At 36.6% G+C, this 25,435-nt stretch overlaps 1 protein-coding gene across 1 annotated transcript in view; it reads left to right on the forward strand.

The window, feature by feature from the left end:
* The window catches only part of SHCBP1 (SHC binding and spindle associated 1), a 37,086-nt gene that overhangs the window by 4,799 nt on the left and 6,852 nt on the right, over positions 1-25,435 (forward strand). The window contains exons 4-10 of the mRNA XM_024752045.1: positions 742-950; positions 5,509-5,601; positions 9,192-9,425; positions 9,517-9,685; positions 10,028-10,148; positions 14,086-14,217; positions 14,892-15,010. Of these exons, the coding sequence (XP_024607813.1) occupies positions 742-950; positions 5,509-5,601; positions 9,192-9,425; positions 9,517-9,685; positions 10,028-10,148; positions 14,086-14,217; positions 14,892-15,010 (1,077 nt within the window). The remainder of the gene's footprint in view (positions 1-741; positions 951-5,508; positions 5,602-9,191; positions 9,426-9,516; positions 9,686-10,027; positions 10,149-14,085; positions 14,218-14,891; positions 15,011-25,435) is intronic.

Genomic DNA, 25,435 nt, shown 5'->3' on the forward strand with positions numbered 1-25,435 from the left:
GCAGCTGTTCCTCGTGGATTTTTAAATTTTGGGTTATGCTAATGTCTTTGGTTGCAGTTCAGGCCTATTAATTTGATTATGATAGTAGCTCCCTTCCCCCAACACATCTCAATTCTCTAAAAGCAGTCCAAGTCATTGTTTTAAAAGAGAAATGCGCCAGCCATTCCTCTGCTTAAAAACCTCTAATGCATTGCATTTACCAAAGGCCTGTGCTGGCTTTATGGCTTCTCATTGTGCTGGATAACATGTAAAAGCCAAGCTCCTTCCAATGCCCTTCCTGTCCTGATCTTGCCTCTCTCTCACCTAACCTCCTGCTTCCCATACCTCATTTCCTTCCTGTGGTTCCAGCAAGAAACACTGCTTCTCTGCCAGCTGCCAAGCTTGTCTCTGCCCCAGGGCCTTTTGCATCTTTCCTGCTCTTCACACGGCTGCTTCCTTTTCATCCTTTTTATCGCAGTTCAGAAGTGACTTCCCCTACCCTCCCAGTAAAACCAGACCACCACCCCTGCTACTTATTCTCTGTCACATACTTGTTGCCATCTTGTTTGTTTATTTGTCCTCTCAATTACGATGTCAGCTCCATGCGGGTACAAGCCAAGCCTGTCTTGTTTATCCTTTATGTTACGGAAGAAGGCTCCCCACTCCCATTTCATGCTTTAAAAAAATCAGGCTGTAAGTAGTGTTTTAGATGTATCTTAATTTTGATTTGCATATGTTAAGTCACATTATTTTAAATTTCAGATCACAGATGTGGACTTTGCAGCCTTGAAGGCAGTGGTGAGGCTTGCTGACCCATACCTCTGTGAATCTCAAGTCAGCACTTTTACTTTGGAGTGTATGAAAGAGCTCCTTGATTTGAAGGAACACCAGTTGCCCCTGCAGGAGCTGTGGGTGGTATTTGATAATTCTGGAGCGTTTGACCAGACAGCACTTGCAATTGAGCATATCAGGTAGGAAAAAAGGTTGATAAAAGTAACCTTGTGGCCAAAAACTTTGGATGAAATGCAGTAATTCTGGTCTGTATTATACCTAGATTTAAAACTCAAACTGTAAACTTGGTCACTGCAATATTTAAAAATATCCAAAGACAGTGGAAACTTTTTAAAATTAAAAAAATGTTTTCAATGTTCAAAATTTTCAATTTGAGGTAATTTCAGACTTAGAGAAAATTTGAGAAAAGTAGTACTAGGGATTCCTGTATAGCCTTCTCTCAGTGTCCCCAAATGTTAACAAAAGATAGGGGACTTTAAAATTTGGTTTGTATATATTTAGAAACTGTCTTAAAAGTTCTGGATGCTAAGGCTATAGTTGATGTACTTGAACATAAGAGGAAAGGAAAGAAGGTAAAGAAGGTGGTATACCATCACTTGTGCACTGATAAGCCTGACATACAGTGTTTTCAAGGATATGTCTGGCCAAAGAATGTGTTTTGTCAGGCCACTTCCAGGATCCTTAGGGGGTATGTGCATGCCTTTCAACCTTTTTTGGCTTAGTCGGTTTCCACTTCCATTAATAGGTATGCTTCTTTTAGTTTTTCAGATAACTTTTTTGTCAGATAGTTCCTAATACAGATAGTTCTTTTGAATCTTCTTTTTATAAGTATATTTACTAAGGAAGGCTTATTTTTGGCTAATTAAATATGGACTTAGGGGCTTCCCTGGTGGCGCAGTGGTTGAGAGTCCGCCTGCCGATGCAGGGGACACGGGTTTGTGCCCCGGTCCGGGAGGATCCCACATGCTGCGGAGCGGCTAGGCCCGTGAGCCGTGGCCGCTGAGCCTGCGCATCCGGAGCCTGTGCTCCGCAATGGGAGAGGCCACAGCAGTGAGAGGCCCGCGTACCGCCAAAAAAAAAAAAAAAAAAAATATATTCCTCCATGAACTGGAAGATTGGATAATATAAAGGTCATGTTAATAATGTTGCTTGGTGTTTTGTAGTTCAAAAAGTACTTTCCAGTTTCTATACCGTTAGTGAGTGAACCTGGTTTTGCTGAGCTTAATTTGATACTCTACAAAGAAGCAGAGTGTCTTGGGCCCTGCTTCTGACATTTCATAGAAAATTTCAAATTGTATGCAAGGACATTGGACTTGCATACAATGCAAGGACTGTAGGTATTCCATATTAGGCCAAACAATATAAATCTAAAGAACTGGCTTATGTCTAGAACCAAAATAACTCTCTTATGTTTCTGTAACTTAAAAAATCTGTCAGTTGAGGCATATGAAGGTAAAGGGATAATTGATGAGTTTAGGAAATTAGGAATCAGGGAGCTAATCTCTTATGGGTATAGAAGTTGATAGAAAGACGAGTATCTGGAATTAGTAATAGTATTATTTGAAGGCGAGCCTGGCTAAATTATTCTTTATTTTGAGGTGAGGGTTCAGATTCTGGTCAGTGTCCAGAAAAGGTCAAATTATGAGGGTTTTCATTTGTTCATTTTATTCAGTAAGTATTTCAGTGCCAGGTCCTGAGCTGAGGGTGAGATTTGACTGGTGCACAAAACAGACACAATCACCATCACCAGGGAGACATCAGTCTAAAGGTGGGAGATGAACCTTGATGAAATAATCACATAAAGATATGTGTACAATTGGAAACTGCAGTGAGTGCTGTGAGGGATTACAGAGTGTTCTAAGACTAGGTCAGGTTGCTGTAATACGGTTATTTCCTGAGGAAATGGTATTTGAACTTGGGTCTGAAGGGTTGGCTAGGTGAAAGTGGTTGTGGCAGTTTAGGGGAGGGAACAGGTTCAGGAACTCAGTGAGTTTAAGGAGCCAGCGGGCCAACATGGTTAGAACATAGACAGTAATGGAAGAGACTTGGAAACCAGCTTAGAGGTTGTCAAGGGTCCGAAGATGCAGGGATTTGTCAGCCAATGGACAATTTTTGTCTTTAAGAGCAGTGGGAAACCGCTGAAGGGTTTTCAATCAAGGATGAATATGATCAGCTTTGTGTTTTAAAAGGTTTGTTCTGGCTGCTGTGTAGAAAGTAAATGGAGGGGGAAGGGGTAGAGAGATCAGTTAAGAGGCAGAGTGGACTAGGGTGGAGATATGGAGAGTACAGATTAGGCTTATTGAGAAAGTAGGATGGCTAACTAAGACTTGGTGGTAGAGTGGATATGGAAGAAGTCAAGGCTGACTCCCAAGTTTCTGTATTGAGAGAATAAACACCGGAGGAGGTGCAGATGTGAATGAAATGTGAATGCCTGGTACTGAACTGGTGAGGATATTTGAGCTGGGTCATGAAGTGTAAATATAAGCTTACCAGGTGGAAAAGGTGGAAGGCAGTCTGACCAGCATGTCACAGCGGCTTTGAAAGAGCTTGTGAAATTGGTAGTTTGCGCACAGGGCCTCTGAGGCAAGAGAGGTGCTCTAGAGGTGGACTGTGAGTCCATGTAATATCACCAAGCTCAGGAATTTGGACTTTGTTCTGAGGACAGCAAGGAGCCAGCAGAGTTTTTTGGTTGAGTAAAGGCATGCTCAGGTTTGGTTTTTTTTTGGTTTGTTTTTGAGAGATGGACTCTAGAGGGTGAAGAGAATGACAGTCTAATCTATAAGAATTAAGAGATGGCTTCATTTTCACTGCTCCTTCCTTTTCAACTTTTTGACAGTTATATCGTCTGTACTTCCTGGCGTTCCACTAATGCTTCTACTCCTACAGTACCATTGAAATTGTGCTTAAGGTCACTCATATTCTCATATCCAGTCGTCACTCCTCTGATCTCATCCTACCTTCACCTTTTGGTCACATTCTAATTATTTGATCATTCCCACCTTCTTAACATACTCTACTCTCTTCCAGTTTCTGGGACACCACTTTATGATAGTGTGTCATGGGCTCGCTTTCTTAATAATCTTGGCCAGCTCTTTCCTCTCGTGCTCAAACTTTAGAATGTTGAAGTTACCCAGGGCTCAGGCCTAGGCTATCTACACTTCTCTCTCTCTAGTCAGCTTTGAAAGCACATTAGAATCTCCTGGAAATTTTCTTTATAGGAGTATTCCAACTACTACATGAAGAAAGAGTGATAAGATGAGAATATCAGTATTTTGCAACCCATAATAAAGTAGAGGTTTCAGGCAGTGATCATCAATGGCTGCTACAGCCATTGGTGAAAACCTGATAGGGAACTTTGTGGCAGATAAATCAGGCTGACAATATCTGAATCCACTGATCATTCTTAAGCTCAACATCAAAAGAGATGACCAGGTATCATGTGCTTGGTGATGAAGCTACATTATACCTCCCTTGAAGTATTCTTGCCAAAAAGTCTTTCCTAAAGACGATCAAGTCCCTAGTCCTTACTATCAGTTTACTAGAAATAAAGGAAACAGAAGGACATGTTAACTGACCCCATGGGGAAGCAATCAGTAAAATTCAGAGTGCAGGAAACTATTAAATAAATTGCAAGGTGAAAAAGAGGGATGGATAATCTATAGAGTAAAAGTGATTTAATTAAATTCAATGGCTGACCCTTGTTTGGACCCTGATGAGCAAGCCAACTGTAAAACAACAACAGCAACAACAAAAGAGATAATTAGGGAAAACTGAACACTGACTGGATACTTGGTTATTAAGGAATTAAAACTTTTTTTGTATAAAGATTTATTTTAGAGGCACATACTGAAAATTTATGAGTGATATGATATGTCAGAAATTTGCTTTAAAATGATCCAGTGTCAGGATGGTGGGGGTAGGAGAGCAGAGAAGTAAGTGGGTGGAGTAGAGGTGAAATAAGATTGCCTGTGAGTTGATAATTGTTGAAGCTGGTGATGGATACATGGTATTCATGTTTTCATGTTTGCTCTTGTATATGTTTGAAATTTTCCATGATGAAAAATTTGTTAAATCACTTTGGGGAGCTTTAAAAAAAATATGGATCCTGCACCCTCCCTCCCCCATCCTCCACCCAAGAGATTCTGGTTTATTGGTCTGGAATAGGGTTGAAAATCAATTTTTAAAAGCTTCCCAGGGGACTCTAATGGGCAGCTAGGGTTGAGAACTACTGCTTTATTTTATGTCCCTGGATGATCTCACCTATTGCTCTAATGCCATCAATATGCTGACAACTTCCAGATTTATGTCTCTAGCCCTGACCTTTTCCTTGAGCTCTGGTCTTGTATATTTATCTGCACTCTTGACATCATCCATTTGGAGTTCAAATAGGCATCTCAACCTGAACATGGTGAAAACAGAACTCTTTATTTTCAACCCTAAACTTGTTTCTCTCCCAGTCTTTTCTATCTTAACAAATGGCACTACTTTCCACCAAGTTACAGATGGTCAATAAATAGTTCATCTGATAAAAAGAAGGTCCTAATAGAATCAGTGGTGTAGAAAACTTCTTTAGCCAATCCAAAGAAGTTCATGTGTGACCCATGACTATCAAATCTAGCAAATATTCAATCTTCTCTACCATACTTGATAGACTTGTTTTGATTTACTCTTATTCCTCCAAAACCCTAACATTTTAAGCCAGTGATTGAATTTGAGTGATACTCATTTCCTTTCCAGGTTTTTCTATCAGAACATTTGGAGGAGTTGGGATGAAGAAGAAGAGGATGAGTATGATTATTTTGTTAGATGTGTTGAACCTCGATTGAGATTGTAAGTATTTATTAGTGGCCTTGTACATGTTGGAAAAAATAGCTATTTGTGATTTAATTTCACCTGTGTTTTGTATATACTGTATATATACTCCTACAGATAGAAACAGACTGATATACAAATAGTATAACCCACTGACAAGTTATTAAATAAAAATTGTACAGGTGCAGAGAAACCTACTTTTAGTGTTTATAAACCTACTTGTAGTGTTTTTAGAATCTAAAAGCAGAGAATTCAAGAACATGTAAATTAACAGCTCACTCTTGTAAATTTGAATAAAACTTAATTGAGCTAATATGTTAAAAAGAAACAACCCGTTACTAAACTCAATAAAAACAATTGAAGAACAGTGAAATTAATTGAATTATAGAAGACTTTTTTTTTCTTGAGTACTTTTAAAGACATGGCTTTACTCTTAAGTTCTTACAGGAAAACATAGGCTAAACAGACTTACCTCAGGATGTTTTGTCAAGTTCTTTTCCTTAAATCTTATTTGATAAATAGATGAAAATACTAAATAGTTAATATTGATGGTGAATAAAAATTTCCAAAATACCTAAATACATTCTACTGACTTATCATATTTTGGTAGGGAAAAACCCTTCCATTATAAAAATACCCCAAATTAACCATGCAACCCAAATAGTTGTCCTGCCCTGACTTTGTTAAATGTGGCTTCCACTAGATGGTGCTATAAGACCAGGTAACATTTTGGTACTTGTGCATAGTAATTTAATACGCAGTGCTGCAATAAGAATAAAATTAGACCTTGCAGGCCAAAAAAAGAAAAAAAAATTGTAGAAGGTAATTTTTTTCCCTGTGTGAAAGATGATTTGGTTACATAAGATAAGGCAGTAACCCTTTACATTTCTGTATAACCAATTTGATTTAGTAAGTTTCTCTTCATTTAAACAGTAAATCATAAGTAAAAAATACGTGAGAAGTCTGGTTAAGGTTGGTTCTACCTGGTTTAGAATTATGTATGTCTGATTTCAGCTTTTCATAAATTGGCTGTGATTTCTATTTAGCCTTTCCAATTTTTCCATTATGCATTTCCTGTTTTCTCATAGTGTATTCAGTAAAATGCCAGAATTTCAATAAGCTTGCATATTTTCTAGTTTTGATATACTTGCTTTTAAAGAGCAATGATTGGTTTTGATTGAAGGGAAATGTAATGGTGGATGAATATCATGTATCTGGCAAATTTGATCTTTACTTGGAAAATAACTGTATTCCGATTTGACAGTCTTACATGTTCAAACAACAAGAAATGATTTACATACATATCTTATACATCACTGGCAGATGGGAAAGCATAAGGGAGGAATTGTTTTCAGTTATGGAGAAGAAACTATGGTACTTGATGGGGAAACTGGAATGTTATCAAATATAGGCAGACTCTTTAAAAGGTCCCTAGGCTAAGACAGGAGTAGAGCTATTCACAGGCAAGAGTTAAAGGGAATCAAACCATATTGTCTTGATTTTGCACTGTGAAGTAAATATTTTTCCTTTCTAATTCAAAACACTCTGCTTCAGAGCTTATGGGTCTGAGACGCAGATGTTGGTTCATTACTTTCAGACTATGAAGTATCACTATAATGAGAAGAAATAAGCTGATTGGCATGGATATTGGAAATGCTAAGAAACTAATTTTAAAATTTGAGTCTTAATCTTTGTAACTTAGTAGATCTGATCAAGCAGTCAGTGGTTGGGCCCCCAATTTCCTGTTTGCAAAGTGGATTTCTAGAATATCTTTAAATGAGTATGGATTAACCAAAGCAGACAAAATCCTTGCTTTTCAAGCTTCACCTAATTCATTTACTTGAAAAGTGGAAAAAATATTTTCTATTCATCTTAAATACTATTTAAATGTTCACTGTAACTTGATGTAAATTTGTTTAGGTCTTATTTAGAGCGTGACGAAGTTAAGAAGACATTATCTAAGGCAGTCGTACTCAACCTTGGCTGCACATTAGAATTCCCAGGGAACTTTAAAAAATACCCCTCTACTTTTAGAGACTAATTTAATTGGTCTGGATGGGGACCTGATCATCTGTATTTTTAAAAGTTCCCCAGTGATTCTAATAAGCAGCCAAGGTTAAGAAGCTCTGGCCTAAGTCAGTATGCTTTTAACTGAGAAATAAAGCAATTATTTTAAAATGACAGGTAATGACAATAATATTGTAGTTTACTTTCAGATCCATTAATTTCATATCCATTAACTTGATTGTACCTTCATAAATTATTGTATCTAGAAGTACTTTTTGTTCTGTCTATATATTTGAGAAGGTTTATAAATTAATAATAAACTTTAAGTGCCAACACAGTTGTCCAATACAAGGTTATTTTGTTTTAATCACTCTCTGGTTAGTAATAACAGCTTTATTTTTTTCTCAGAATCTCAAAGGCTTATGTTTTTGAAATACTCTAATAATCTTCCTGAGGGAATATTCAGCAAATTCTGCTCCATAGTGCTTTATTTATTTATTTAATATTTTATTTATTTATTTGGCTGCACTGGGTCTTAGTTGCGGCATGTTAGAACTTTAGTTGCAGCATGCGAACTCTTAGTTGCGGCATGTGGGGTCTAGTTCCCTGACCAGGGATCAAACCCGGGCCCCCTGCATTGGGAGTGTGGAGTCTTAACCACTGAACCATCAGGGAAGTCCCCTCCATAGTGCTTTAAATGCAGGGAAGGGGGACTTCCCTGGTAGTCCAGTGGTTAAGAATCTGCCTTTTAATGCAGGGGATGTGATTTCAATCCCTGGTCGGGGAACTAAGATCCCACATACCGTGGGGCAACTAAGCCAGTGTGCCACAACTACCATGCCCATGTGCCACAGCTAGAGAGCCCGCGTGCCACAACTACTGAGCCCGCGCGCTCTGGAGCCCGTGTTCCACAACTAGAGAGCCCATGTGCTGCAACTACTGAGCTCGCGCACTCTAGAGCCCCTGCGCCACAAATAGAGAGAAGCCTGCGCACTGCAACGAAAGGCCCATGCACTGCAACAAAAGATCCCACATACCGCAACGAAGATCCCGTGTGCCTCAACTAAGACCTGATGCAGCCAAATAAATTAAAAAAAAAAACTAAACTAAATTAAAAATAAATAAGTATAGGGAAGGACTAGATGATTTGAATCATTTAAAATTTTTGATCCTATAAATGTGGTAATCTTAAACATTGTTATGAAACTACTTGGGATACTATCCTCACCACTCCTACCTCCAGGTTGCCCTCTGCCACCCACTTATTAAGATTTTGAATCTAATATATGAGAAAATAATTTCTTGTTAAGTAATGATTACAAATTGTGCAACATGAACTCTCAGTGTTTCAAAAACACAAATACTTGGATCTAAGGAAAAAAAAAATAGCAACTCCTCAAAAGAGAAAAGTTAGTGACCTTAATGAAGTGGTCCTTAAAGCTTTCAATAGCTTTCACCTACTCAGTAAGACTTAACATGTTCCTGAGTTACATACTATGAAACACTTTTCTTATGGGGTCTTTGAGGACTGAATGGGTGTCTTAATGATGGGAAAATGTGTCTGAAAGGCAGTGGGTTTCAATTTGCTTTTAAACTTTCAGGCATTATGACATTCTTGAAGACCGAGTTCCTTCAGGACTTATTGTTGACTATCAAAATCTGTTGACTCAATGTGAGGAGAGTTACAGGAAATTTTTAAATCTGAGAAGCAGTTTGTCAAATTGTAACTCTGATTCTGAGCAGGAAAACATCTCCATGGTGGAAGGGTTAAAATTGTATTCAGAGATTGAACAGTTGAAACAAAAGCTAAAACTCATTGAGAATCCTTTGTTGAGGTATGTGTATCTTTGTTCTTCCCAACTAGTTGGCATCTTTTCTAACCAGCTATGTTACTGAGAACTGACAGGTCTGTTTGGTTTCTTTAAGATATGTGTTTGGTTATCAGAAGAATTCTAATATACAAGCAAAAGGCATCCGTCCCAGTGGCCAGAAGGTCACCCATGTGGTCTCCTCCACCATGACGACTGGTCTGCTGCAGTCCCTGGTCAGGGATAAGCTTTGTCCAGAGCCTTGTAAGGAAGAAATAGAAATTCAGGTAAAAGGAGAGTTTCTTGCTCCAGGTGGCTTTTTTTTCTTCAGATTCACCCCAGGCTTTCCTGAATTCTACAAACAGTCTTTAGGAGTTTCCCAGAGCTGGTTTTCTGTGAAATGGAAAGCAGTGAGAGCACCGCCTTTCTGCAGTATTAGTCAGTTATCAACCATGCACTGAGCTCAGTGCAGTAGCAAAGGAGGCACTGAGCTCAGTGCAGTAGCAAGGGAGATACCTACATACGCAGTTTTGGCTCCCTTTTGAAAATGAAACATGAAGGCACCTGGAGTAATACTCAGGTTGCATTTGAGGGGTATATATTTGCAATATGTTGTTGTTGTTTTCTAGTTCCATAGTGATCCGTTGTCTGCTATAAATGCCTGCTATGAGGGCGACACTGTTATTGTTTGTCCTGGCCGTTACGTGGTACATGGTACGTTCTCCATCGCTGACTCCATTGAGTTAGAAGGTGAGTATGGAAGATCATACAACCAAACTCTCGTGCATGATACGCTTAAGATAACAGTAAATCACTGGTCTTGTTGAAGCTCCAAGAATTTGATTTCGACCTATTTGATTTCAAATGAGTTGCCTTGAAACATTAAGGGTTTTTGGAGTGTACAGGTTATTGACTCAGTGTTTGAGCAACATGAGGTGTGATTCTTTGTGGCATTATAAATGTTGGGAAGACAAAAACATAGAGAAAAAAAGACCATTAGGAAGAAGTATAATTCCAGATTATAGGTGGTTGGTGAAAAGGAAATTCATTATTAGAATTAAAAAAAATATTCCAAGCAATATTTTTTAATTTGTTGCTTCCTCTTATTTCATATATGTTGTGGACATATTGGTGCTTTTTTTTTTTTTTAATTTAGCTTACTTTTGTGAAAGGTATAGGTACAACTTGAAATTAGATGCAAAATCTTTATCTTAATTCTTTAAAAGCTTGTTGAATGTCACAAATTCTAAAGTGTACTTTTGAGAACATTAATGTTGAAAGAGTCTTTTAAAAATAACTTTATTTATTTATTTAATTTTTGGCTGCGTGTTGGGTCTTCGTTGCTGGGCGCGGGCTTTCTCTAGTTGTGGTGAGCGGGGGCTACTCTTCGTTGCCGTGCGAGGGCTTCTCATTGCAGTGGCTTCTCTTGTGCAGCACGGACTCTAGGCGCATGGGCTTCAACAGTTGTGGTAGGTGTGCTCAGTAGTTGTGGCTCGTGAACTCCAGAGCTCAGCCTCAGTAGTTGTGGCGCTCGGGCTTAATTGCTCCGTGGCATGTGGGATCTTCCCAGACCAGGGATCAAGCCCATGTCCCCTGCATTGGCAGGCGGATTCTTAACCACTGCACCACCAGGGAAGTCCTAAAAATAACTTTTTAGGAGTTGAAATCTTATTGTACATTTAGAGTGATTCCTAAATTTAGGTTACTTTACAGTAGTTCACCTTGGTCCTTTGTATTTGCATAGCGTGTCAAATTTAGATGCACCTGTTCAACTATTTACCAGAAGAGCTTCAAGTTAGCAATAAAGCTTGTCATGCAAAAAATCATATATCATTTTGGGACTGGAGCAGCTGTTCACAAACTGCTTAAGCTATGTTCTTTAATTTTTTCTTTTCGAGAGTTCTTAATGGAAGCAAGGCTGGGAATTTAATTTCCTGCTGTTCACTAGTACACCACCTCATCCCCTTTTTTGTTTTATGTGTGTAATTTTTGTTCTTTTTCCTCTCCAGTATTTGATATATAATAGATGTGTGTTTATAAACATCTGCAGGATAAAGCACTGCAATAAAAACACTTCATTTTTTTGGCATAGTGCAGACAGCATTGCTATTACAGATTATATGGTGGATAAGCATTCTTCCTAGATTGTTGAGGAAATTATAATGTGATTGCCAACATGTCATAAATAAACATAGAATTCTGATAGTTAAGTGTAAGAATGACTGTAAATTTATGAACAGAGGGCATTTCTGAGAATTTGGGGAATCAGATGATATCTCTAGTCTGAATATATGGAGTACTTGTTCACGAGTAAGATTAAAGCTTATCTGATAGCTTTTCTGATCTATAGCTGACACTTACAACAAGAGATATATATCGAGTATCTGCTATTTGCAGGGTGTTAACAGTACTATAATAGGATTTTTCTTTCTTGTTTAGAAAATCCATTCAGTTAGGCGAGGGCTTTGTGTTTTAAACTGCTAAGATTATGTAACTTGTTTATGTAATAACTTGTTTATATAATGTAATATGGCCATCCTTTTTATATTTTTAATTTTTCACATGATAGAAAGCCATAGCTATTATAAAAATGTGCAAAGTACAGGTAGACACATAAAAAGAATCAGGGAAGGACTTTCCTGGTGGTACAGTGGTTAAGAATCCGCCTGCCAATGCAGGGGACATGAGTTCAATCCCTGGTCCGGGAAGATCCCACATACCATGGAGCAACTGAGACCATGCACCACAACTACTGAGCCTGCGCTCTAGGGCCTGCAAGCCACAGCTACTGAGCCCGTGTGCCGCAACTACTGAAGCCCACGCACCTACAGCCCGTGCTCTTCAACAAGAGAGGCCACCGCAGTGAGAAGCCCGTGCACCACAACGAAGAGTAGACCCCGCTCGCCTCAACTAGAGAAAGCCCATGCGCAGCAATGAAGACCCAATGCAGCCAAAAATAAATATATAAATTAAAAAAAAAAAAAAGAATCGGGAAAGAAATTTACTCACAATCTAATCATCCAGAATCCACCACTGGTAGCATTCCTGTGTGTGGAGTCCTCTTGCATTCTCTAGTGTCCCCAAAGGCTTGTCTGTACTCTTCAAGTGTAGAAAACTTTAGTGACTTTGCCTGTTTAATGTTGTCACTGCTTTCATTTACTCAAGCAAAGACTCAACTTTAGACAGTGAGAGTTATTTCTTAAAGCTTTGTCTATGTGATTCTGTTTTATGATAAAAGTCAGGCAGGGTTTTCTAGTTTTCTGATACTCCAGTTTTTCATAAACCCATTCAGAGGTCTGACCTGTATTATTCGTTTGATTAAGATTTGTAGATCCCACTACTGGGCATATACCCTGAGAAAACCATAATTCAAGAAGAGTCATGTACCAAAATGTTCATTGCAGCTCTATTTACAATAGCCAGGACATGGAAACAACCTAAGTGCCCATCATCGGATGAATGGATAAAGAAGATGTGGCATCAAAGCCCTCTGACCCAGCTGTGAGTACTTAGATTATTACTATTTTTTTAAACTTATTTATTTATTATTATTTTTTAATATCTTTATTGGAGTATAATTGCTCTACAATGGTGTGTTAGTTTCTGCTTTATAACAAAGTGGATCAGCTATATGTATACATATATCCCCATATCTCCTCCCTCTTGCATCTCCCTCCCACCCTCCCTGTCCCACCCCTCTAGGTGGTCACAAAGCACCGAGCTGATGTCTCTGTGCTATGCAGCTGTTTCCCACTAACTATCGATTTTACATTTGGTAGTGTATATATGTCCATGCCACTCTCTCACTTGGTCCCAGCTTACCCTTCCCCCTCCTCCCCATGTCCTCAAGTCCATCCTCTATGTCTGCATCTTTATTTCTGTCCTGCCCCTGGGTTCTTCAGAAGCTTTGTTTTTTTTTTTTAGATTCCATATATATGTGTTAGCATCCATATTTGTTTTTCTCTTTCTGACTTACTTCACTCTGTATGACAGACTCTAGGTCCATACACCTCACTACAAATGACTCAATTTCATTTCTTTTTATGGCTGAGTAATAGTCCATTATATATATGTGCCACATCTTTATCCATTCATCTGTCAGTGGACACTTAGGTTGCTTCCATGTCCTGGCTATTGTAAATAGTGCTGCAATGAACATTGCGGTACATGACTCTTTGAATTATGGTTTTCTCAGGGTATATGCCCAGTAATGGGATTGCTAGGTCATATGGTAGTTCTATTTTTAGTTTTTTAAGGAACTTCCATACTGTTCTCCATAGTGGCTGTATCAATTTACATTCCCACCAGCAGTGCAAGAGTGTTCATTTTTCTCCACACCCTCTCCAGCATTTATTGTTTATAGATTTTTTGATGATGGCCATTCTGTTAGTTTTTTTTAATAGCAGTTTTGTAAGTGACTTTAGTGCTGAAACTGGTATGAGATGGTTGATAGGGGGTAGTCTTCCTCATATGCAAGCAAATTGAGGAGTTATTATTAAAAATTGTACACCTTTGTAAAAATTAAGCAAGATATGTGGAGAGATAATTAGATTTTATTTAAATGTAACTGGATTAACTGGTCTCAGATATCATTTGGAGTCATTTGAAATAGAGGAATCTATCATAGAAATTTTGTGTTTAGACATTTCCCCTCACCTATCTTAAATGTTCTTGCTCTTTTCCTTAGGATATGGTCTACCAGATGATATTGTGATAGAAAAGAGAGGCAAAGGAGACACTTTTGTGGATTGTACGGGTGCGGATATTAAAATCTCAAGCATAAAATTTGTTCAGCATGATGCTGTGGAAGGAATCTTAAGTAAATATCTGAATATTTCATTTATTATTTGTTCCAGACTTTGAAGGAAAACTGTACTTTCCCTGGAAGATAGAATTTAATAAAATACCACTCTTGAGTAGTATGCAAGGCGGATTAATTATTTATGTACATAGCTTGACAACTGAGGAAGCTTACTCTAAAGTGAAAAATAGTTCAATGTATTCTTGAAAATTTGTTAGTTTAATATTTGTTTCTGTGTGATCATTTTTTTTCTTTTAAAACATTCTAGTATTGTGGTCTGTGTTCTTTGTATTTGATTTAGCCCTGGACTCAAACCAGCTATCTTCACATTGTGATAGTATTTATTTCCTGGGATTTGTATCCCTTATTTTGAATTGGGCCTCCTTTTCTTCTCTCTTCTAAGATAGTCATGAAAGTTACTTTCTGATATTTTTTTTGTAATGAGAAGTGTTTTTTAACTTGATTTTGCATTTCTGAGGGCAAGTCATTCTTTTTTAAGAATGCTGCTTTTAGATTTTATCAATAGAAAATAACTCAAAATAGTCATTGTTTTATAAATTATGAATTCATAATTCCAGTAACAGAGTTTAAATGAGAAATATTTAGACTGTATCTAATATCAGCTCTAGGCCATTTCTACTATTGGAAAAGACACATTACTTAAAGTATTTGATTGCATGTTTTCATCATAGTTATTCACCGTGGCAAGACTACATTGGAAAACTGTGTTTTGCAGTGTGAAACTACAGGAGTCACAGTACGAACATCAGCAGAATTTTTAATGAAGAACTCAGATTTATATGGTGCCAAGGTATGATAATCTCTTATGGGAAGTAGTTTAAGTTCTAAATAAGTAAATAAAATGTCCTGGGACAAGATGTAAATGCATACTCCTGTTCTCTTTCTTCAAAGAAGTTCAGATACTTCCGTGTGCTAAGTCAGCGAGACTCAACTGTATAAAATTCTTCTTATTTAGCATTTTCAAAACAGAGATTAGGAAAAAAATAATAAATCTCACAGTTTCTCTGTCATACCTTTAAAAGAGGTTAGACCCTTTAAGTTGTAACTATGTAAACGATGTTGTAGCAACTGAGGCTGGGTTGATTTTTTTTAATTAAATTTTTATTTTGAGATTGTAGATTCACATTCTGTTGTAAGAAGTAATACAGAGGTAGTCTGTATGTGTATCCTTTACCAGTTTCCTCTAATTGTAACATCTTCCAAAACTATAGTACAGTATCACAACCAGGATAAGATTGATTCAGTCAAGTTGAATATTTCCATCACTACAAGGATCCTCCATGTTGCCCTTTAAAGCCATATCTAGGTGCCTCTCCTTCTGACCTCATTAATCACAGGCAAACGCTAATCTGTTCTCCATTTCTGTTATTTCATCATTTCAAGAATGTTATATAAATAGAATCATACAATATACAACCTTTTGGAATTGGCTTTTTTCACTCAGCACAGTTCTCTGGAGCTTCACCCAGGTTGTTGCACGTATCAATAGGTTGTTCTTTTTTATTGCTAAGTAGTATTCCATGTATGGTTGTTCCACAGTTTAACTGTTCACTTGTTGAAGGACATCTGGATTGTTTCCAGTTTTTGGCTTTTGTAAATAAAACTGCTATAAACATTGGTGTACAGGTTTTTGTGCAAACATCGTTTTCATTTCTCTGGGGTAAATGCCTAGGAATGCAGTTGCAGGGCACGTGGTTAGTTGCATGCTTACTTTCTTTAAGAAACTGCCAAACTTTTCCAGAGTAGTTGCACCAGTTTACATTCCCACTAGCAATGTTTGAGTGATCCAGTTTCTCCATATCCTAAGCAGCACTTGGTATTTTCACTACTTTTTAATTTTAGCCATTCTGATAGGTGTGTGGTTTTAATTTGCATTTCCCTAGTGGTTAATGATGTTGAACATTTTTCATATGCTTATTTGCCATCCTTATCTTCAGTGAAATGTGTATTCATGACTTTTGTCCATTTTCTAATTGGATTGTTTGTTCTTTTTTACTATAGAGTTTTAAGAGTTCTTTATAAATTCTAGATATGAATCCCTAATTGGGTATGTCATTTACAGATATCTTATGCTAGTTTGTAGCTTGTTTTTTCATCATTTTCACATGGGCTTTTGCAGAGCAAAGTTTTAAAATTTGATGAAGCCCAATTTATCAATTTTTCCTTTTATGTGTAAGAATTCTTTGTCTAACCCTAGGGTGCAAAGATTTTCTCCTTTTTTTTTTTTTTTCCAGTTTTATCGTTTACATTTTACATTTAAGGTCATGAACCATTTTTGAGTTAATTTTGGTATAAGGTGAGTTTTAGGTCAAAGTTCATTTATTTGCTTATGGATGTCCAGTGGTAACTGCACCATTTCTTGAAAAGTCTATCCTTAAATAAATTAGTTTTGTATTTTTATAGTTTTTTTTTTTTTTTTTTTTTTTTCGGTACGTGGGCCTCTCACTGCTGTGGCCTCTCCTGCTGCAGAGCACAGGCCCCGGACGCACAGGCCCAGCGGCCATGACCGACGGGCCCAGCCGCTCCGCGGCATGTGGGATCCTCCTGGACTGGGGCACGAACCCGTGTCCCCTGCATCGGCAGGCAGACTCCCAACCACTGCGCCACCAGGGAAGCCCTGTTTTTGTATTTTTATCAGAAATAATTTGGGTATGTTTTTGTGGGCCAATTTCTGGGTTCTCTGGTAGAATAATTCCTCCCACTCTCACTTGTCTTTTTTTAAAATTGTTTCAGCTATTCTAGTTCCTTTGCCTTTCAATATAAATTCTAGAAATATCTTGTTCGTATCTACAAAAAGTCTTGCTAAGATTTTAATAGGACTTTCAATAAACCTATATATCAATTTGGGGAGAATGGACATCTTTTTTTACGTTGAGTCTTCCAATCTGTGAACATGGTATGTCTCTCCATTTATTTAGATCTTTGATTTTTTTCATCAGCATTGTGTAGTTTCAACGTACAAGTCTTATATATGTTTTTGTGGATTTGTACCTAAACATTTCATTGTAAGTGATATTATATTTTTAATTTATTGTGCTTATTGCTAGTATATTGAGATACAGTTGATTTTTGTATGTTTGTTTATATTCTGTGACCTTGCTGAACCTTCTTATTAGTTCTAGGAGTGTTTTTATAGATTTCATGGGATTTTTCTATGTAGACAGTCATGTCATCTACAAATAGAGACAGTCTGTTTACCTTTGGTTTCCTTTTCTTGCCTTATGGCACTGACTAGAACTTCCAGCGTTTGTGTTGAATAAGAGTGGTGAGAGTAGATATCCTTACCTTGGTCTTGATATTGGGGGACTGTATTCAGTATTGTACTGTTAAGTATAAGGTGTTTTTTGCTTTTTTAAGAATTAAAAAAAAATCCTTTTTCAGCTTTATTGAGGTGTAATTGACAGAAACTTTATATATTTAAGGTGTCCAATGTGATGATTTCATATAAATATACATTATGAAATGATCATCACAGTCAAGCATTCATTACCTCACATCATTACCTTTTTTTTAATTCCCCATCCGCTCTTCCCTCTGGCAACCACCTGTTTGTTCTCTGCATATATGACTTTGTTTCTGTTTTGTTTGTTCGTTTGTTTTGTTTTTTAGATTCTACATATAAGTGAAATCATACACTATTTGTCTTTCTCTGTCTAACTTATTTCACTTCGCATAATACTGTCTAGGTCCATCTTAGTCGTCGCAAATGGCAAGATTTCATTCTTTTTTATGGCCAAGTAATATTCCATTTGTGTGTGTGTGTGTGTGACACTACATCTTCTTTATCCATTCATCTGTTGTTAGGCACTTAGGTTGCTTCCATATCTTGGCTATTGTAAATAATGCTGAAACGAACATACATTTTTTTGAGGTACGTATTTTTTTTGAATTAGTGTTTCCGTATTCTCATATAAATACCCAGGTATGGAATTGCTGGATTGTATGGTAGTTCTGTTTTTAATTTATAGAGGACTCTCCTTACTGTTTTCCATAGTGGCTGCACCAACTTACATTCCTACCAACGGTGTACTACAATTTCCTTTTCTCCACATCCTTGCAACACTTACTGCTTATTGTCTTTTTGTTAATAGCCATTCTAACAGGTGTGAGGTGATATCTGATTGTGATTTTGATTTGCATTTCCCTGTTGATTAGTTATGCTGAGCACCTTTTCATGTGCATGTTGACCATCTCTATGTCTTCTTTGGTAAAATGTCTTATTAGGATCCATTTTTTAATCCGGTTGTTTTGTTTTGTTTTTATGTTGAGCTGTATGAGTTCTTTGTATATTTTGGATATTAACCCCTTATCTGATATATTGTTAGCAAATATCTTCTCCCATTTAGTAGGCAGCCTTTTTGTTTTCTTGATAATTTCCTTTGCTATGCAAAAGCTTTTCAGTTTGATGTAGTCCCATTTCTTTATTTTTGCTTTTTCCCTTGCCTTAGGAGACATATCTAAAAAATATTGCTCAGACCAATGTAAAAGAGGGCACTGGCATTGTTTTCTTCCAGAAGTAGTCTAGTTTGATTCTTTTGTGTGTAGATGTCCAGTTCTCCCAACACCATCTGTTAAAGAGGCTATCTTTTCTCCATTGTATATTCTTGCCTCTTTTTATTGTAGATTAATTGTTCAGATGGTGGGGTTCATTTATGGTCTCTCTATTTGTACCATTGATCTATGTGTCTGTTGTGCCAGTACCATACTGTTTTGATCACTGTAGCTTTGTAGTATAGTTTGAGGTCAGGGAGCTTGTTTTGTTGTTCTTTCTCAAGATTGTTTTGGCTATTTGGGGTCCTTTGTTTTTCCATACAAATTTTAGAATTATTCTAGTTCTGTGGAAAACGCCATTGGTATTTTGATAGGAATTGCTTTGAATCTGTAGAGTGCCTTGAGTAGTATGATCATTTTAAAAGTATTCTTCCAATCCATGAGCACAGTATATCTTTCCATCTGTTTGTGTCATCTTCAATTTCTTTTATCAGTTTTTTAAGTTTTCTAAGTATAGGTCTTTTTTTTTTTTTTTTTTTTTTTTTTTTTTGTTGGCTGCACTATGCACATGCAGGATCTTAGTTCCCTGACCAGGGATTGAATCCATGCCCCTTGCAGTGGACGCGTAGAGTCTTGACCACTGGACCACCAGGGAAGTCCCATAAATATAGGTCTTTCACCTCCTTAGTTAGATTTATTCCTAGGTATTCTTTTTGATGTGATTGTAAATGGGATAGTTTTCTTAATTTCTCTTTCTGATAGTTGTTACTGTATGGAAATGTAACAGATTTCTGTATGTTAATTTTGTATCCTGCAATTTTACCAAATTCATTGATGAGTTCTAGTAGTTTTTCGGTGGCATCTTTAGGATTTTCTATGGATAGTATCATGTCATCTGAAAACAGTGATGGTTTTACTTCTTCTTTTCCAATTTGGATTTCTTTTATTTCTTGTCTGATTGCTGGGGCTAAGACTTTCAATACTATGATGAATAAAAATGGCAAGAGTGGGCATCCTAGTCATGTTTTCCTGATCTTAGAGAAAATGCTTTCAGCTTTTCACCACTGAGTATGGTGTTAGCTGTGGGCTTGCCATATATGTCATTCATTATATTAAGGTATATTCCACCAATGGACACTTTGTTGAGAGTTTTTATCATAAATGGATATTGAATTTTGTCCAAAGTTTTCTCTGCATCAACTGAGATGATCAAATGATTTTTTATTCTTTCATTTGTTAATGTGTTGTATCATGTTGATTAATTTGTGGATATTGAGCTATCCTTGTATCCCTGAGATTAATCCCACTTAATCATGGTGTATGATCCTTTAATGTATCATTGGATTCTGTTTGCTAATATTTTTTTGAGGATTTTTGCATCTATGACTGTCAAGAATATTGGCCTGTAATTTTTTTTGTTTTTTTGTGGTATCTTTTTCTGATTCTGATATCAAGGTGATGCTGGCCTCATAGAATGAGTTTCTGAGTGTGCCTCTTCAATTTTTTGGGATAGTTTAGGAAGGATAGGTGTTAACTCTTCTTTAAATGTTTGGTAGAATTCACCTGTGAAGCTGTCTGGTCCTGGACTTTCGTTTGTTGGGAGCTCTTTTATTACTGATTTAATTTCATTACTGGTTAATTGATCTATTCGTATTTTCTATTTATTCCTGTTTTGGTCTTGGGAGACTACACTTCTAGGGTTTTATCCATTTTTTCTATGTTGTCTATCTTATTGCCATATAATTGTTCCTTGTAGTCTTATGTGGTCCTTTGTATTTCTGTGGTGTCAGTTGTAACTTGTCCTCTTTCATTTCTGATTTTATTTGGGCTTTCTTTTTTCTTTGTGAGTCTGGCTAAAGGTTCATCAATTTTGTTTATCTTTTCAACGAACTAGCTCTTAATTACATTGATCTTTTCTATTGCATTTTAGTCTCTATTTCATTTATTTGTGCTCTGATCTTTATTATTTATTTCCTTGTCCTAACTTTGAATTTTGTTTTTTTTCTAGTTCCTTTAGGTTAAAGGTTATTGTTTATTTCAGATTTTTTCTTGTTTTCTGAGGTAGGTTTGTATCACTGTAAACTTCCCTCTTGGAATTGTTTTTGCTGCATCCCATAGATTTTGGATCATTGTGTTTCTATTTTCATCTGTCTCTAGGTATTTTTTTATTTCTTTGATTTCTTCAGTGACTCATTGTTTGTTTAGTAGCATATTGTTTAGCCTCTACATGTTTGTGTTTTTTGCATTTTTTTTCTTGTAGTTGATTTCTAGTCTCATACCATTGTGATCAGAGAAGATGCTTGATAGGATTTCAGTCTTCTAAATTTTTGAGATTTGTTTTGTGGCCTGTAGAATTGTCCATGTGCAGTTGAAAAGAATGTGTTTTCTGCTGCTTTTGGATGGAATGTTCTCTATGTATCTATTAAGTCCATCTGACCAGTGTTTCCTTATTGATTTTCTGTCTGGATGATGTATCCATTGATGGGGTGTTAAGTACCCAACTATTATTGTGTTACTGTCAATTTCTTACTTTAAATTCTCCAAATGTGTCAGTGCTTACATATTTACAATTGAATTATCTCCTTGTTGGATCTATCCCTTTATCTTTATATAATGTCCTTTGTTGTCTCTTATTACAGTTTTTGTTTTAAAGTCTATTTTGTCTGATATAAGTATTGCTATCCCAGCTTTCTTTTCATTTACATTTGCACGGAGTACCTTTTTTCATTCCCTCACTTTCAGTCTGTGTGTCTTTAGATCTGAAGTGAGTTTCCTATAGGCAGTATATATACGGGTCTTGTTTTTGTATCCATTCAACCACTCTATGTCTTTTAATTGGAATGTTTAGTCCATTTACATTTAAAGTAGTTATTGATAGATATGTACTTATTGTGATTTTGTTAGTTGTTTGGGGGTTATTTTTGCAGTTCTTTATTGTTCCTTTCTTTTCTTTTGTTCTCTTCCCTTGTGATTTGGTGACTATCTTTAGTGTTATGTTTGGATTCCTTTCTCTTTTTTGTGTGTGTATCTATTATAGATTTTTGATTTGTGGTTATCATGAGATTTACATATAGCAATCTTTATGTATGTGTGATTATTTTTAAGTTGCTGGTCTCCGAATTTCAAACACATTTTAACTCCCCTCCCCCTACAGTTACTGTTTTTTTGACATCATATTTTATATCTTTTTGTTTTGTATATCCCTTAACTACTTATTGCAGATATAGATGATTTTACTATTTTTTTCTATTAATCTTCCTACTAGCTTTGTACATGGTTGATTTACTACCTTTACTGTATAATTGTCTTTATCAATGAGCTTCTTCTTTTCATAATTTTCATGTTTCTAGTTGTGGCCTTTTCTTTTTTGCTTAGAGAATTTCCTTTGACATTTCTTGCAAAACTGGCTTGGTGGTGCTGAATGCTTTTAGCTTTTGCTGTCTATAAAACTTTTGATCTCTCCATCAAATCTGAATGAAAACCTTGCCAGATAAAGTATTCTTTTTTTTTTCCAACATATTGTATAATTCATTTTATGTGAAATGTCCAGGACAGCCACATCTATATGGATAGAAAGTAGAGTAGTGATTGCCTAGGACTGGGAGTAAGGTGGGGAAGAGGGGATTGGGGTAATAACTGAAGGATACAGGGTCTCTTTCTAAGTTGATGAAAATGTTTTAACATTGACTGTGGTAATGGTTACACAACTCTGAATATACTAAAAACCATTGAATGGTACATTAAACTTAAGTGGGTGAATTGCATGGTATGTGAGTTGTATCTCAGTAAGAAGGGAATGATGTAGCCAGGATGGTGGGAAGCATCCTTTGGGCTCCAGCTTTCTCCTTGACCCTCTCTATCCTCACTGTCCCTACAGGGTGTCTTCCTTCCCACCACGTTCCAGTCCAGGAGTGTCTTGATCTGTCCCTGGCCATCCCTGTTGCCTTTCTCTTCTTTTGGGTGGACCATGAAGTATTCTGGCCTTTCATTAGCTGCTGTCTGATATCAGGATTTCTTCTTTTTTGATTATTGAAGTATAGTTGATATATGATACCTTGTTAGTTTCAGCTATACAGCAAAATGATTCATTTTTATATCTGTATATTTTTTCAGATTATTTTACACAGGTGGAGTATTCTTGATTTTAGGTTTTTCCCTTTTATCACTTTAAATATATTGTACCCTTTGGCTTTCAGAGTTTCTGCTGAAAAGTCAGCTGATAGCCTTATGGGAGTTCCCTTGTACATAAGTTGATGCTCTTCCCTTGCTGTTTTTAATATTCTCTTTATATTTAATTTTTGCCATTTTAATTATAATGTGTCTTGATATGGTCCCTCTTTGGTTTGATCCTATTTGGGACTCTCTCTGCTTCCTGGACCTGGATTTCTGTTTCCCAGGTTAGGGAAATTTTCAGCTTTTATGTCTTCAAGCATGTTCTCTATGCCTTTCTCTCTTTGTTCTCCTTCTGGGATTCTTATAATGTGAATGTTGTCCTACAGGCCACTTAAACTGTCCTCATTTCTTTTTATTCTTTTTCTGTGTTCAGCTTCAGTGATTTCTACCTCTCTGTCTTTCAGCTAGCTGATTTGTTCCTCTGTATCATTTAATCTACTATTGATTTCTTCTAGTGTATTTTTCAGTTCAGTTATTGTATTTCATCTCTGTTTGGTTCTTCTTTATATTTTCTAAGTCTTTGTTAAACTTCTCTTTATGCTCATCCAGGTTTCTCCAGAGTTCTTTGATCATCTTTTGAGCATTACCTTGAACTCTTTATCAGGTGGATTGTCTATCACCACTTCACTTAGTTCTTGTGGGGTTTTTATCTTGTTCCTTCTATTGGAACATGATCCTCTGTCACCTCATTTTACCTAATTCCTGTTTGTGGGTTGCCTACCCTGGGGGTATAGGTCTTGACTGTACTGGGTGTCTGCCCCTCCTATATCTGTTTCATTGCAGTTCCTTCTTTATAACTTTAATTGTGGGAAATATTTTCTGCTAGTCATCAGGTTGTTCTCATTGATAGTCACTCTGGTAAATAGTTTAATTTTGGTGTGCCTGTTGGGGGAGGTTCTCAGGGTCTTCCTACTTTGCCATATTTGCCACCGGTAAAAGGTTAACTGTAGGTTTTTTGTAAATATTCTTTATCAAACTAAGGAAGTTCTCCTTTATTTCTGTTTTCTGAGAATTTTTATAATAAATTTGTTTCGGCTTTTGTCAGATGCTTTTTTCCTGCATCAATTTTTGGTGGATTACAAGTGATTGATTTTCAAATTTTGAACCATCCTTGCATCCCTGGAATAAGCCTCATCTGGTCATAGTATATAATTCTTTATATATTGCTGAATTGTATTTGCTAATATTTTCTTAGGAATTTATATGTCTATATTCATGAGAGATATTGGTCTGAAGTTTTCCTTATTTGTACTGTCTTTGTCTGGTTTTGTTATCAGAGTAATGCTAGCTTCATGAAATGAATTTGGAAGTATTCCCTCTTCTGTTTTCTGGAAGTGATTGTATAGAATTGGTGTTAATTCTTCTTTAAGCGTTTGGTAGATTTCTCCAGTGAAATCATCTGGGCCTGGAGATTTCTTTTCTGGGAGTTTAAAAATTATGGATTAAATTTCCTTAATAATTATAGGGCTATTCAATGACTTATTTCATGTTGGGTGAATTAATGGATGCACTCATAGGGTATAGAGCCCTTGTGACCAGGACCCAGTCAGTGGTGAAGGGCTTTCCTATTTGACAGTGATGGCAGCAGGCTCCTGGCACACCTGCTACATGCACCATGTTGCATTGCAGGGGTGTTGCTTGCACACCCCGCCCCCCCATCCTCTTAGGCCTCACACCAGCCTGGGGATTCAGGTGGACCATTTCTTCTTCTAAGTTGTCAAATGTATAGAGCTGTTCGTGGTGTTCCCTGATTCTTTAGATGTTTGCAGGGCCTGTGGTGATATCCCCTGTTTCATTCTTGATATTAGTAGTTTGCGTAGCCTCTGTCTCTCTTTTTTTCCATTTTTCTTTGCGAATCTTGCTGAAGGTTTGTCAGTTTCATTGAAGTGTTTTCAAAGTGCCAACTCTGTTTCATTGATTTTCACTATTCTGTTTTCAATTTTATTTATTTTTGCTCTTGTCTTTATTATTTCCTTCCTTCTGTTTACACTGGGTTTATTTTGCTCTTTCTCTGGGTTCTTTGGGTGAGAGCTTAGATTGTTGATTTGAGACTTTTCTCTTTTCAGATGTATGCTTTTAATGCTATACATTTCCCTCTTGGCACTGATTTAGCAAATTTTGATAGGTTGTATTTTCATTTTTGACCCATGCAGTATTTAGAAGTGTGCTATTTTGCTTCCAAGTATTTGGAGTTTTACTATTATCTTTTGTTGTTGATTTCTAGTTTGATTCCATTGTGGTCAAAAAACACACTGTATGACTTCAGTTTTTAAAATTTTGTTGAGGTTTGTTTTGATGGCACAGGATATGGTCTGTCTTGGTATATGTTCCATAGGCCCTTGAAAGGAAATGTGTATTTTGCTGTTATTGAGTATAAATGTCAACTAGATTGGGTTGGTTGATAATGTTTTTGAGTTCTTCTATATTCTTTCTGATTTTCTGTCTAGTTGTTTCAATTTTTGAGAGATGGATTGTTAAAGTCTCTTACTATAATTTAGGATTTGTCTTTCTCCTTTCAGTCCTATTAGTTTTTGCTACACATATTTTGTAG

Source organism: Neophocaena asiaeorientalis, unplaced genomic scaffold, assembly GCF_003031525.2.
Source record: "Neophocaena asiaeorientalis asiaeorientalis breed wild unplaced genomic scaffold, Neophocaena_asiaeorientalis_V1.1 scaffold331, whole genome shotgun sequence".
Taxonomy (NCBI): domain Eukaryota; kingdom Metazoa; phylum Chordata; class Mammalia; order Artiodactyla; family Phocoenidae; genus Neophocaena; species Neophocaena asiaeorientalis.